This window comes from Ptychodera flava, chromosome 19, assembly GCF_041260155.1.
Source record: "Ptychodera flava strain L36383 chromosome 19, AS_Pfla_20210202, whole genome shotgun sequence".
In the NCBI taxonomy this organism is placed as follows: Eukaryota; Metazoa; Hemichordata; class Enteropneusta; family Ptychoderidae; genus Ptychodera; species Ptychodera flava.
Window position 1 is genome coordinate 11,593,587 of NC_091946.1, and position 13,422 is coordinate 11,607,008.

The 13,422-nt window shown below is 35.4% G+C and overlaps 1 protein-coding gene across 7 annotated transcripts in view; it reads left to right on the forward strand.

Moving 5' to 3' along the window:
* LOC139118567 (arrestin red cell-like) overlaps positions 1-13,422 on the forward strand; it is a 131,541-nt gene that overhangs the window by 27,492 nt on the left and 90,627 nt on the right. The window contains exon 1 of one of the 7 annotated variants that reach the window (XM_070681931.1): positions 2,001-2,255. The exons of 4 other annotated variants lie outside the window; for them this stretch is intronic. In XM_070681931.1, coding sequence (XP_070538032.1) covers positions 2,233-2,255 — 23 coding nt within the window. In that variant the 5' untranslated portion in view covers positions 2,001-2,232. Of the gene's footprint in view, positions 1-2,000; positions 2,256-13,422 lie in introns of those variants that run through there. 2 more of the 7 variants (XM_070681927.1, XM_070681929.1) reach the window with 2 other exon arrangements.

Sequence of the window (13,422 nt, forward strand, 5' to 3'; positions counted from 1 at the left end):
GAATCCAATAGGACATTGGTGCAGAAATAATCAGTTAACGTGCTGTTAACATGTGTGTCTCTCAGTTGTACAAGCACTGTGAATCAGGCGAAATGGTCTCATTTGCAGAGCAAAACTTGGTGAGAAAATGTTTGTTCTGACTGCATGGGATCTGATGATAAGAACTGGATTGAAAACTTCCTGTACATGTAAATGTAAACTTGACAATCAAACCTGGCAATCATCTGAGACCAGGGCTGATGCTATGCATCCACACATGGGAATCTGGCAGACTCGTTTTAATACTTGATTTTCTGCAAATCTTTTAAAGTCACTGAAAAAAAAACTATTGAAAATATTGGATTGAGGTACTCCTAGGTGAAATCAAACAAAATCCACTGCTGCTGCATTGCTTAGTAAAGGAACAAGTAGTTGACATTATAAATGCATAGTGTGGAGATGTTTTCATGATTAGAAATAATTTATCATTCGATTGCCTTGCAAGGCCTTAAGGTAATACGGGCCTTAAAAGTGAAAAACATTAACCTTTGCTCAACCTTTCCTAAGTGAAAATTTGACCTTTCTCTTACCAAATCAAGAATAAAAATTGTAGGTTGCCGTGCAAAGTTTGGTACAAGAGAAACAAATTACCTGACATTTACTGATATTTGAAATTCAAAATGGCCGCCGTCCCTATGTTAACTCTATCGGGAAAAATAAAAATTTTCAATTTTCAAAATACTAAGATTGTGAAAATTTTTTTTACTCTTAAGAGCTTTAAAGTGACCCCTGCATAAGTGGTAGATCAGAAAAGAATTGTAAAAATTTTTGAGTTTGAAAATCTGTGTACCTTAAAATATATGCTGAGGAAAAAGGGAGGAATTTTGTATGAATAGTTTTTGATGGAAATTCTTGGAAAAAAGAAGTCAACTGTAAAAATATGATGCCACTTGAACTACTTCGTGACATCGTCACTTTTCTATCCATTTATTTAAAGAGGAAGAGATTCATTCCGGAAGCTCAGGGAATGGAATGACATCTTAATGTGAGACTTTTGAAAGGATAACATCTGTTTCCCATCTTAAAAAGAAAGGAAGAAAAAGATTGAGATACCAGATAGAGATATTATACATACTAAGTGTAAAAAATGTAAATCACGATAAATGAATACATTGATAGTTTTGCAAGTTTAAACAGAAGGGCAAACAGACATCAGTGTCGCTTTTGGAAAGCTGGTTGGAAACTCTTTGTCTTACTTTCTTGGGATTTGATCAAAGGGAAAGAAAGGAATTTCTAAAATCTCTCTTTGGAATATTTAGATATTCTATTATTTCATCTTTTTCTGAATTTTGTTGTCAGAAGTGCTGACTTCTGTTGTTTATTAATTCCAGTCAGGATCATTAGCTTGTTGTGTGTGATTATGCAAAAACACAGGCAGATCAGAGACTAAGGATTGACTTTAAATCCTGACAGAACATAAACTGACACTCCATCCCCTTGGAATTGAAAATCCCTCTGAAACCCCACATTCACACAGGATTTGCCTCAACATTTCTGACTGTAAACCCTCTCAGATCATACCTGACCCTCCAACCCCTTCCACCCCCTACACCCCCCTTCCAAAAAAACCCCAAAACAAAACCAACTTGCACATTCATAATCTGCTTTACCACTGGTGACAAAGTATTGTGCACCATTGACTGGGGTGGGGGGAGGGGGTCCAAATACATGAGGAGTGATGAGGTCCTCACCCAGGAAAGTGTATAACTAAACTTGTCCCACCACAAACATTGGTATGTGGTCTGGAACGCTGTTTGTTTCATGCTAATATAATTGTTTACATAACTCAGTTTATGAACATATGTTCAACACTTATTGACTTGTCCCACAGAGATTAGCAAATTCTCTTCCTATCAGTTGCTCTCTCTCTCCCTCCCTCCAAGTAGTGAACTATGCCATGGATTTACTAGCGATAAGTCTGGGGTAAAAGTCAAACATCGTAAAATCTCTTCTCATGCGCGAGAAATCCAGCAGGCAAGAGATACTGCTGTGCTTGTTTAGGAGCCTCTCCACTTGACATTTGAGTCTTATGGAAATCAGTCGAAAAGGGACCAAAAAATATGCATTTTTAAAGCCCCGTGTGTATGATCCTGCTTCTAATATGGTACTGAGTTGAAGAAGCTAGCCAGTGGAAAGTGACAGTGTATTTGCGGGGCTTTATTTTGGACAGCTGAGGAGGAATTGTCCGTCGCAATGGAAAGGCAGTCTCTTCCCATGTGAGTATTATGGGTGTTAAATGGTATGCGAATAACGCACAGCAAGTAGGTCAACTCTGGGTCGCTGAATCAGACTCTTAGTTCCGCAGAACAGTTCCCATAATGGTACGTCTTTCCTCACAGCCTTCCCTATTTTAGAAGCATGTATAGTACGTCAAACTACCTTGTCTAAATTTTAACAGAAACATTGATATTTTGGTTCATAAGCCCTCTTGACAACACTATTTATAAACCCTCTGAAGTGTCCATGTGGTGTCAGCTTGTTTGCAAAAAAAAAAAAACCTGGCCACCATTGAAAAAAGTGTGTGGCTGTATTTGTTTCAAAGTACCCTGCTTTTTTGTGTCTCTCTCAAATGCAGAGGAAGTACTCCTATTTAATGAGTTTTAATTGTTAGGTTTATCTGTGAAACTTCCCTAAGAACCAACGTCACACACACTGCTGTGATGGCACTCCATCCCTGTCAAACACAATAAACATTTTAATAACAGGAAACTTGTATAATATCCGAGGAGGCTAATACAAATACCAATTATGCATCTTCATTGTTGTATTGTCCAGTTTCTGTGTTCAATAATCATCAATTTACGTGGCTATATACCTGTAGTTGCAGTATGATCACAATGTATAGACTGGAAAAAAGGATGAGAGAAAGTACATGTATTCGGCGAGATTGTGAATAGACTATTTAAATTAATTATAGTAAAACAGCTGTATGCTCGGTATGTAATGTACATGTATTATATCCTGTTATCTTACAAATGAGGTGATTGTGCACATACATGCAAAATTTTCCATTGTTTTCACGTTAGGCGATGATTATCCTTATACCTTTTGATTTCATTCATCAAAGAGCAAAGATATTATACCTGGCAGTAGAAATACATGTATAATCTGCAGTTTTTGTTGATGACAGTTGTTTTGAAGTCATGTTGAGTGTACAATTTCATGTCAAGAGGTGGCTATGGTGGAGATGATGTTGAAGTGTTTGATATGTCGCACAATTTATCAGAGGGATAAAGTTCAAATTTTCCCTCCTTGTTGTAACACTCTTTGGTATTGTGGATTTCAGATTGTGTTCATGGAAGTGCCAGAAATGCTACCTTTTGATGATTTTTTTGACAAATTTGTTTCGAATGTGAACCATAATTCCATGTTCTACTCCCCAAGGCATGTTGATATACACAGTATCCAGCTTGTCAACTCAGCCCGTACATGTGTAAACTGCATTGTTATTGTTGAAAAGTGACTTCTGGTCCAGACTAGAATTCAAATGTAAACAATAACAGTGTATTTTACATGTATAGACGCTATGTTGACAAGCTAAATAGTGGGAGTTGCAACATTCTTTGGGGAGTAGAATAAGAAGTTGCAATTGATTTATAAAATAAAAATTATAAAAAAAGAAAATCATCAAAGTTAGCATTAGTGGCCTCTTAAATTCAGCAGGTGTCAGTGAAATGGATCTTTTCATCAAATCTTAATTTTTTGTCACATATTAACAGAATCTGTATACAGTGGTAGGAACAGAAACATAGTTTTCAAAAATCATAATAAAATGATAATAATATCAATTATGATAGTAATGATTATAATATATTGATAACAACAAGAACAACAACAATAATTATGATGATAATGAAAAAAGATTTCCACAAGTGAATGGCAATTACAATGGGAATTGTGTAATTATCACATCATCATCATTGTAATCACCATTGTCCTCATCATCATCATGGTCATCATCATTATCATCATAATCATAATCACTATCATCGTTCTCCTCATCATCATGATGACTGTCATCAATTTAATTATGATCATGACCATGATCATCATTATTAACAACAACAACATCATCATCATCATCATCATCATCGTCATCATCATCATCATCATCATCATCATCATCATCAGTTCTTTATAAAGAACACCTCAGTCGTGTGATCAAAAATATCATAAGTGAGTCCTGTTGTCAGATTTAAGAATTATGGGTATCTTCCACAGGGTTAATTTCCATTGATGACACATCAGTTCAGAGTCTGTGAATTGCCTAAATATTGATGCTTTTTGTCTTAACATCAAAAGGAATTTCTTGACTAGCACACAGCTATTTTCCCAGCTACATGTGGTGTCATTGTACTCCGCGGCATTTATATTAAATTGTATTATGCTACTGTTAAGTTTTAAAATATGACAATAAATTGATGATTGTGGAGCGTGCTTGCTGTTGTTCATAATTTCATTCATGACTTTGTGATATTTTTCAGAACATCATGGGCAGAGTCCTTGTGTTTATTGTTTGCAATAGGGTTTTGAAATTTGGCATCACAAGCAAGCCCTTGACTAGCTCATTACCGGAGGATAAAAATAGGCCTTATTATAGAGCCACAGATAAAAATAGAGCTACCACAGGCCCATCAATTAAAACATACCACCAAAGGCAGAGCACAGGACAAAACATTCAATGCAATTATGTGTGTGTGGCCATGGATAAAAATATCTCCATACATAGACCATATCTTAAAATAGACTATATAGAGGGAAGTAGATTAAATATATACCACAACGCTATGGATGAAAAAAGGCTACGCTGTATTAAAGAATTGATAGAAAGGTGATCCATCATTGGGAGTGAAACATACCTTGTGTAAAGCGAACTGAAAATGTTTTGACAAATGTAGCCTTGTATTATAGAAATTCCCTAGTCAAGGGAATTGTGATCAACTCATATAGCGTGCTACACATGCATCGTGTCTTGGACTAGGAAGAATCTGGATGTGGAGGGAGGGAACTTATGGAAGGTAGTAGAATAGGGGAGGTGGTTTCACTGTTAAATAATTTGAATGCATTTTAATTCCTCTCATCGATTCTGATATAAGCTTGTGGATTTCAGACAAACAAATTTAGTTATTTACCGCTGAATTTTCTATCCAATAACATAAACTGCAGCCATTGTCATCATATTTTTAACTTTGCACCAGGTCTGAGTTATTTTGAAGTCAGGGAATCATTTAACAGAAACATGATCATCACTGAATACCCAGCAGAAATGAAAGATTTGGGCTGTAAAAAAACACACTGGTCTTGCAAATAAAGAATATTGAGGCAAAGTATACATGAAAATGTTGTTAAAAAATCAAAGTATTATTTATTGCTTCAATAAAGTTTGACCTAAATCTGCATCAACAAATATATTATGATTATGTTTCTGTTTTGCATAAACAGTGAAGTGGTGATAATTAGTATGCAAATATGAATACATATGAAATGGACACAGATAAGTACTTGGAAGATTGGAGTGAATTGATGTTGAGATTTGAAATGGTGTTTTTTGAAGCTTAAATTCCGCCCACAGTACCTATGACGTAAGTGGATTTGACAATTTAATGGCAAGTTTTTTAGTATAATCAGTATAATGTATACTGGTAATAAAAGCAGATGTATGAACACATGGATGTTTGGTAAATTTGTTTTCAGAACTCTCATGTCATTACATGTAGGGGAAATGTTAATATTATGTGCTAGCTGCAGTAACAGTTCCACTCACAGACCCAAGTTGCAGTCACCCAATGTATTTCTCTGAATTCTCCTGCTTGCCTGACTGTTAAAGATTTTTGCACTTGACTTTAACTAAAATGTTGTCTCAAATAACTGCAGTCCAATAATGTTTCAGATTTTCTTAAATATGCTATGAATATGGACAATTGTACTGAAACCAATATGTACATGAAAACCTTTCAATTTTATGGTAATACTATAATATTATGTGGAATTTTAATGAATTTGCATGTTGTTATTTTTAGATTTGACGTTTTGCCATGGCATTCTTATAATAGAATAGAATAAAATAAAGTTTATGCAATGACAGTATAGGTCTTCATGTTTTCTGCTGTTGTATGATAATATGATATATATTAACAGTCTGTCTCAAAATAATAAATATTTGCCGGAAATTTCACTCAGGGGCAGGTTCCTAGATAAATTTCAAATTATCTTCAAATTTCAATCAGGGGCAGGTTCCTATATAAATTTCAAACTATCTTCAAATTTCACTCAGGGGCAAGTTCACAGATAAATTTCAAATCATCTTCTACCTATGGAATCAGACTGACTCTCTCATCACTCGTCCACTTGTCAGTTTTTTTATGAGAATATATGTATGTGAATATTTTTCAGATGGTTAGCGTAATACTTGCATGTGCTAGCGATGGTCAGATGTTTTCATGAGTGATTGAGGACGCAAGTGTTGATTAGTGTACCGTACTAAAAGGTGGTTGTGAATATAGTCAGGCCATATTCACCAATTGTCAATTCAATAGCCTCTTACAGTCATTAATTAACACGAGCTGTACCGTATTGATTCCAGTTCATGATTTTACACCTCAATGACCTATGTGATTGTATGGCTCTAATTGAGTAAATTTGTACATGTGTTTTCAAATTTGCATATCATTAGTCTCAGCATGTCAACTAATTAATGTAGTATGCGCCTTGGGGACAGTTATCAGAAATCTCAAATTCTTCCAATTCTTTTGTGAGCTACCGCTTGTTGAGTCTCATTTTAAAGCTCCTTTAGTATGAACTACTGTCAAAGTTTAGTGTTTTTAAAAATCAAAGATTTAATTTTTCACCCTAGAGTTAACCCAGGGATGGTGGCCATTTTGAATTTCAAACATCGCTAAAATTGGGTAATTTGTTTCTCTTGTACCAAACTTTACCGAATGACCCCAAATTTTTATTTGTTATTTTGAAAGAGGATGGTTTTAAAGTTTCATTGAGGAAAGTTTAGGTCTTTCTCTTTTGAGGCACGTAGTACGTTAATGAATACTCCAGGGATGGGCCCAAGGGAACAATTATCCGGGTAAATTTGAAAAGTATTATGATGCTGGTAGTCTACTGATACTGTATTTTAATAGCATATGCTATCCAGTTGTACTGGTATTGTGATCAGCAATTGGTGTTACCAATCAGCTCATCAGAAATATATAAACTAACAAACAAATAGATAAATAAACAAAAACAACAAACCAATAAACCAAATGAATAAATAAATTTGATAAATAAATTGGAGCTGCTAGGTTGTATTAGTTGCAAATTTGTTCACCATGGTGTACCTTCATTATCATTCAAGAACTCTTTCTGCTGTCAGTAATGGGTCTCTGTACACATGTACTTTGTTACCTCCTACGTTCGTGTATCACACGCTATTGATCCATGTGTTTTCCTCTCAGGGGGCCTTGTTACAGCGGATATTTGTCAGTCAAACTCAAATCTAGGTACAAACAGGTAATGCTGCCAGTTCCCAGGTGACAGCTAGTTCACTGCCTTGTTCAGCGATGGCTGATTTTTTTACAGACTAATTTTTCATCCCAGATCCATAGCGGATGTTAAAGCTCCTGCATAGTGGAATATGATAGACAAGATTACGTTGGTGTGCTGGATACACCAGTGATATTTCCATGGACTGTGGATAAGTATTAAAAAGAAATTGTACACTGGTCGGGTGTTTTCTTGAGGGATGAAAGAAAATGGACCCAGTCAGGGGCTTCTGAACCAGGATGATTTCAGTCCACTCCAAAATGGCAAAAATGTATTGAGAAATAATGGTATCCTTAAAGCCCCAATAGCTGCTAATTTTATGCATTGTTTTGATGATTTTATTTTCAAACCAAAGATGGTTTGTTTAAATGTACTTGCTGAAGGACATGTATTGAAGTATCACTGCTCGGTGATTTGGACCATGTCTACATGTTTTAACAGGTTTAATAATAAACGGATGCCACAACCATAAAATGGCACCCCCACGGGAAAGTACAAAAAAACAGTGTTTTCCTGCACATATACATCGTGATCACAACAGAAACAAGTATGATGCCATTTACTTGAATGCAACACACAGTGGCTACCGTTTTGTTGTTGTAATTTTTATTTTCTCTGTCATATGACTAGTTTGTGAAAATGGCAGGAAATGTAAAATGACTTTAAAACCTTTGAATTTACATGCCACTTACGACACTCATGGCAGCGTTACACACTTTTTCAGTCTCTAATGGGTCTTATTCAAAGAAACCTCTTGGAAAACTAAGGATATTTTGAGATCCAATTATTAAACATTTGCAGCTATTGGGGCTTTAATATATTGTTGTAGACAGTCCATTCTATTATGTGTCATGGTATGAAACTGAAAAACATTGAAACAATTGCAGTGTTATTGTGAGATAGTTGGATTCTCATGAGAGGGTCTTTATCAAATGTTAAACATTCACAATATTTTTGTTCTGGTTGTGTTTTGAAAAGACTGTATTTCATTCTACTCGCCCACCCCTACCCCAAATCATGTCCAAATGCCTTGATGACAGCCTGTATAATGTGTAATATTGTTGACCAATGAACTTTAGTCTGGACTGGAATTTGCATGTTGTACATGTACACCTGTCTTGGCAAGACATGCACTTTTTATTTGAACATACACTAGGCTGAAGATACCTGCATAAGAAGAGATTCCTTGTTTATATTGAACAAAAGTCATGAATATATTATCGAATGTTTACTGCAGTTGATCCTTTGACTTCCATATTTCAACCATTCTCTTTTAACCCTTTCACCACCATGGTTTGTCCCAAATCCATTGTTTTCTATGGTAAAGTTGGACCTGTATACAGGGAACTGGGGGTGAAAGGGTTAAAATCAAGAATGAAAATCAGGAGTCATCACACAAATTTTGGTACTAGATACACATATTACCCAGTCTTTACAGATATTTGAAATTCAAAATGGCTGCCATGCCTATGTTACCTCTATGAGAGAAAATAAAATTCCAAATATTCACAAAACTATTAAAGGGGTGAAAACTTTATGTACTCCATAAGCTTCAAAATGAGCCCCCTCAGGTGGTAGGCCAGAAGAATATTCAAAAGTTTGAAAGTCCGAACATCTATCCCTGAGGCGCATTCTACATTGTACATGCACGGTACCTACCTTGCATGTAAATACTTGACATCCATTTGACAACAGGCAAAATTTCCATTGTTCATGCCAGAGGTTTTTATCAGTCATCAGAGAGTATCCAAGTTCAGTCGCAGTAGAGTTGCCCCATTGAAGATTCCCATAGGTGTGTAGGAAGGTGTGCCAGAGAAAACTATCAGATCATGTCAAGGTCAAGTTGGTCAATAGTATAAGTTGATGGGACACCACAGTGGTTTGCTACTCGCTACATTGTTGTCCAATCATCATAAAGCCTCTCCAGAATTTTCCGGAAAATGTTACCATTGTCACTTTACGCCTAAAAACAAGTACAGTTTTGTAATTCTTGTTTCTTTAAAAGTGGACTTGAGTTTATATCAAGATGACTTTGGCTCATTAACCAACCAAATATGGTGCTCATGTTCAGGATTTTCATTGATCATTCCATCAAGCAATGAGTGTCAGGTGTAACAATTATTGTGATCTGCATTGAAACATACAATTTGGGATATTCCATAACAGAGAGTGCACCTCAGATATGTAACTCTGTCACTCCCATTCTTCAGTGCAAGAGGTCCATTTTGCCCTAGAGCAAACTACAGGGCCATATCCACATGGTGTTGCATTTAACCCTTTGAGCGCCAAAGTCAACTTTTATAACCCTTACAAAATATGCCTAAGTTAAATTTTGTCAGATTTTTGCCAAATTTTTGATAAAAAACTGTTGCCAATGTAATGTTGTATTCATTTGGTCCAAAATTATCAGAAAAATTACAGAAAAGTTCATAAAAATTGGTAAAATGTTGCACTGAAATTTTGATGGGAAAAAATACAGCACTCGAAGGGTTAACAGGAAAACAAGTTCATTTGATTTGTACATTTTCCCAGGTAACTGGACTATTGGTTTAACATGTAGGAGTAATTTGTAATAATTGAAGTGGTGTTTTGTTATCAAGAGCACCACTTGACTAGAAAACTGGAAGTATTAAAGGAGATTAAAAACATCAAATATGATGATGATACTTGACTCAAGACACCAAGACTCCCAGATGGCTAATACAGAGTACTCCATTCTGATAAGCGGCAAATGTACTCCAATAGCAAAAATTCCATTTATTCATTTATGAATTCCTTTATTGAAAATTTGGGTTATATCTTGCTGCACATTAGAATTATAATCGGTCAGTATTGCACATGCTACTCATGAATTTCACCGGAAGTTTTATTAAAAAAGGCTCTGCAGTGACTGTAGTCTCCGAGAAGAGAATAAAATTTTATCAAATTGTTGTTAACTTTGAATGGACTGAAATTTCTCTATTTATCTGGTGTCATTTGCCTTTTGCTTGTGGTCTTTGGTCTGTCTTCTTTGGTTGTAGAATATATTGTCTCTCAGGGCACACCGGGTTTATACAAGTCTGGTTGGGAAAGGTGTTGATATTTTACAACCCTGTACCTGCCAACTTAGTTCATATTTTACCATCAGGTTAAGTTGGTTAATTAAAACTAGTAAAGCAAAACAGGTCCCATATATTTTAACAAAAACTTGAAGATTTGAAGGTCCCTGAAGACAGATACTGTAAAAAAAGCTGCTATAACCGACCAAGCCAAGTGGGTGAAAATACATATGGTTTTGGCTCAATACTACTTTTTACTGACTTGGCAGATGGGGAAGTGATACTGCCTGGCAGGTAAAAGGTTAAAGGTCTATCTTGTCATGAGTAGTGGAAAGATTTGATTCATGATGGCATATGATCTATAGTGAACTTCTCTATGTCGTGTGCAAAGATGAGAATAAAAAGCGTTTGGGGATCTGATGCTGCTAAATCCAGCCATACTTCCTGTTATCTTGTGTGATTTGAATGACACACAGATGAATCCTATATGTTATTTTCTGCATAGACCTTTAGCAGTCATGGCTTGGCGCCGCCAATTCCTGGGCTGAATGAGTGATAATACCGCCAAAGTGATGCCCCTGTTGCACCGATTTCCAATACTTTAAAATTCATTCTGCTTCATACCACCTGACGTGTTACCACATGTACAGCTGCTGTCACGAATTTCATCAACTGTGATTTTGTCCTGGCGACAGCCTGTAATGAGCCAGACATTCAGTTTAAATTAAAGATGAGCATGTCATATAGTGTGCTCTTAGTTTTCCTGTTTCACCGAGTGTTATTTTAAGAAAGTACTTTTACTGGAAAATTAGGCAGAGCTAGGAAGAAGTGCCACAGGAAAGGTTGTTTGACAACAGAAATTTTGATGGAATATTTCTATCATAACATATTTCAGAACGGCTGCCAGCTGTTCTGAGATTTGAACATTTTGTCAAAACAGGTTCAGGACTAACTCATGTTATAGAATTTCCCTCTATTGCCCTCTTTTTAGTGATTAAAAGGTTGCAATTTTACTCGTGGTATGGCATTTTTTGGCGACTTAATTTAAAACGTTACAAAAATCTGAAATTCTGAAGGTGTTTTTAACATGTAATTCATTTGCAATTCAACTGAGCCGTCTCAAAGAAATTTGCACAATGGGTAGAAATTAAATTACACCTGTATTGTCCAGGTTTTCCTTTCATTTGAGACTGCACAGTGCGTGCATGCAGAGCCATAAAGGTGGCCAGAATCGGGAAAAATATGGGAACTACCCCGATTTCCCATGCATTAGGCGCTTTTGACATTTGCAAAGCTATAAGATAATTACCCCGGCTGCGAGCACTTTACCGCTTACTGTATTCATAATGGCAAATCTGCAGGGATTACAATGGATATTGGGTTGTTGCAGTGAGACATACAGAACGAGGCCAAAGGTTGAACTGTCAGGAAAATAATGTATTGGTCAGCATCTATGCATATATACATGCAGTACATGTACACATTCAATCTCTAGTTTGACACTCTACAGTGTAGATATATGAGAGTCACAGTGTAGCGTCACTCAAGTTTTATATGAAAATGCCATGTCAATCTATACCTCCTGTAAAATAAATCATGAATATTTCTATCTGAAACGGAAAAAGAGAATTGTTTTGGCAGTAAATATCTATTTATTCAAATTTTTTTGATCATCATAACAACCTATATCTAACACCGATCCGAAGGATATGTTCATTTTATGATATATAAATTGTGTTTTTATGATTACAAAATATGCATTAGTCATGCAAATTATATGCAAATCTATGCAAATTTTCAGTGGCATTGGCCTACATTTATATCAACAACCTCTGACCGAGAGGAGATATTGATTGGATTCTGTCGATTTGATGTTGTTTTATGAGTCCCGTACTCTGTCATTAGCACTTACAGGCCTAGTGCACCAGTGAATATATATAAAATTCTCAGTTGATCAATCTGCCACTTCAGATTTTTAGTATTACGTGATCAACGTGTACATATATGATGGCGGCAAAATGTTACAGAGTGGTCAGATAAAAAGCTTGACTGAAAACTGTAAATAATTCCATCATTTGATAAATTTAGGAATCTGTGCACTATTAGAATGAGCTTTTAATATATGTATTCAAGAAAGATAGAAATATGACTTGATCTATAAAATGCAGGAAATTGACTGAAGAGGAGCAATGGCTGGATAAATGTCAGTCAGTGAATAATTGATTAGTTAATCTCTACCTTCTCAAGACATATATAAAGCACTGACGACATCACAAAGACAATTCAATGAAAATGGATTTATTTGATTCAATGAGTTGTTAAATACAAATAAGTTAATTAATGATCAGATTATATCTAAATATAGAGGGCAGAAAGCAGTATGTGCAGAAACATGATTAAATGAAAACTGACCAAACTGATCTACAGAATGATTGAAAACATATTAATCAATCAGTAAACGATCAATGAGAATTAGGAGGGAATCACAAAACCAATGGTGGATAACTGATTAGTGTTAGAATCGATAAATGATTAAATGAAAAGTGATCAAAATGATCCAGAGCATGATTGAAAACATATTTATCACTAATAATTAACTGATCAGTGTGGAATAGAGGGAATCAAAAAACCAAAATATTTCTCTAAGTGACTCAGATGGGTCACTAGAAAAGCTATTGATTATTAAACACTTAAGTCAATGAAGGGAAATTTTATAGGTAATGACTAATGAATGATATGAATCAATACACAAAAATGGTTCAATGAATGATTGAATGAATGATAGATTTGTATGACTGAGTGAAACATG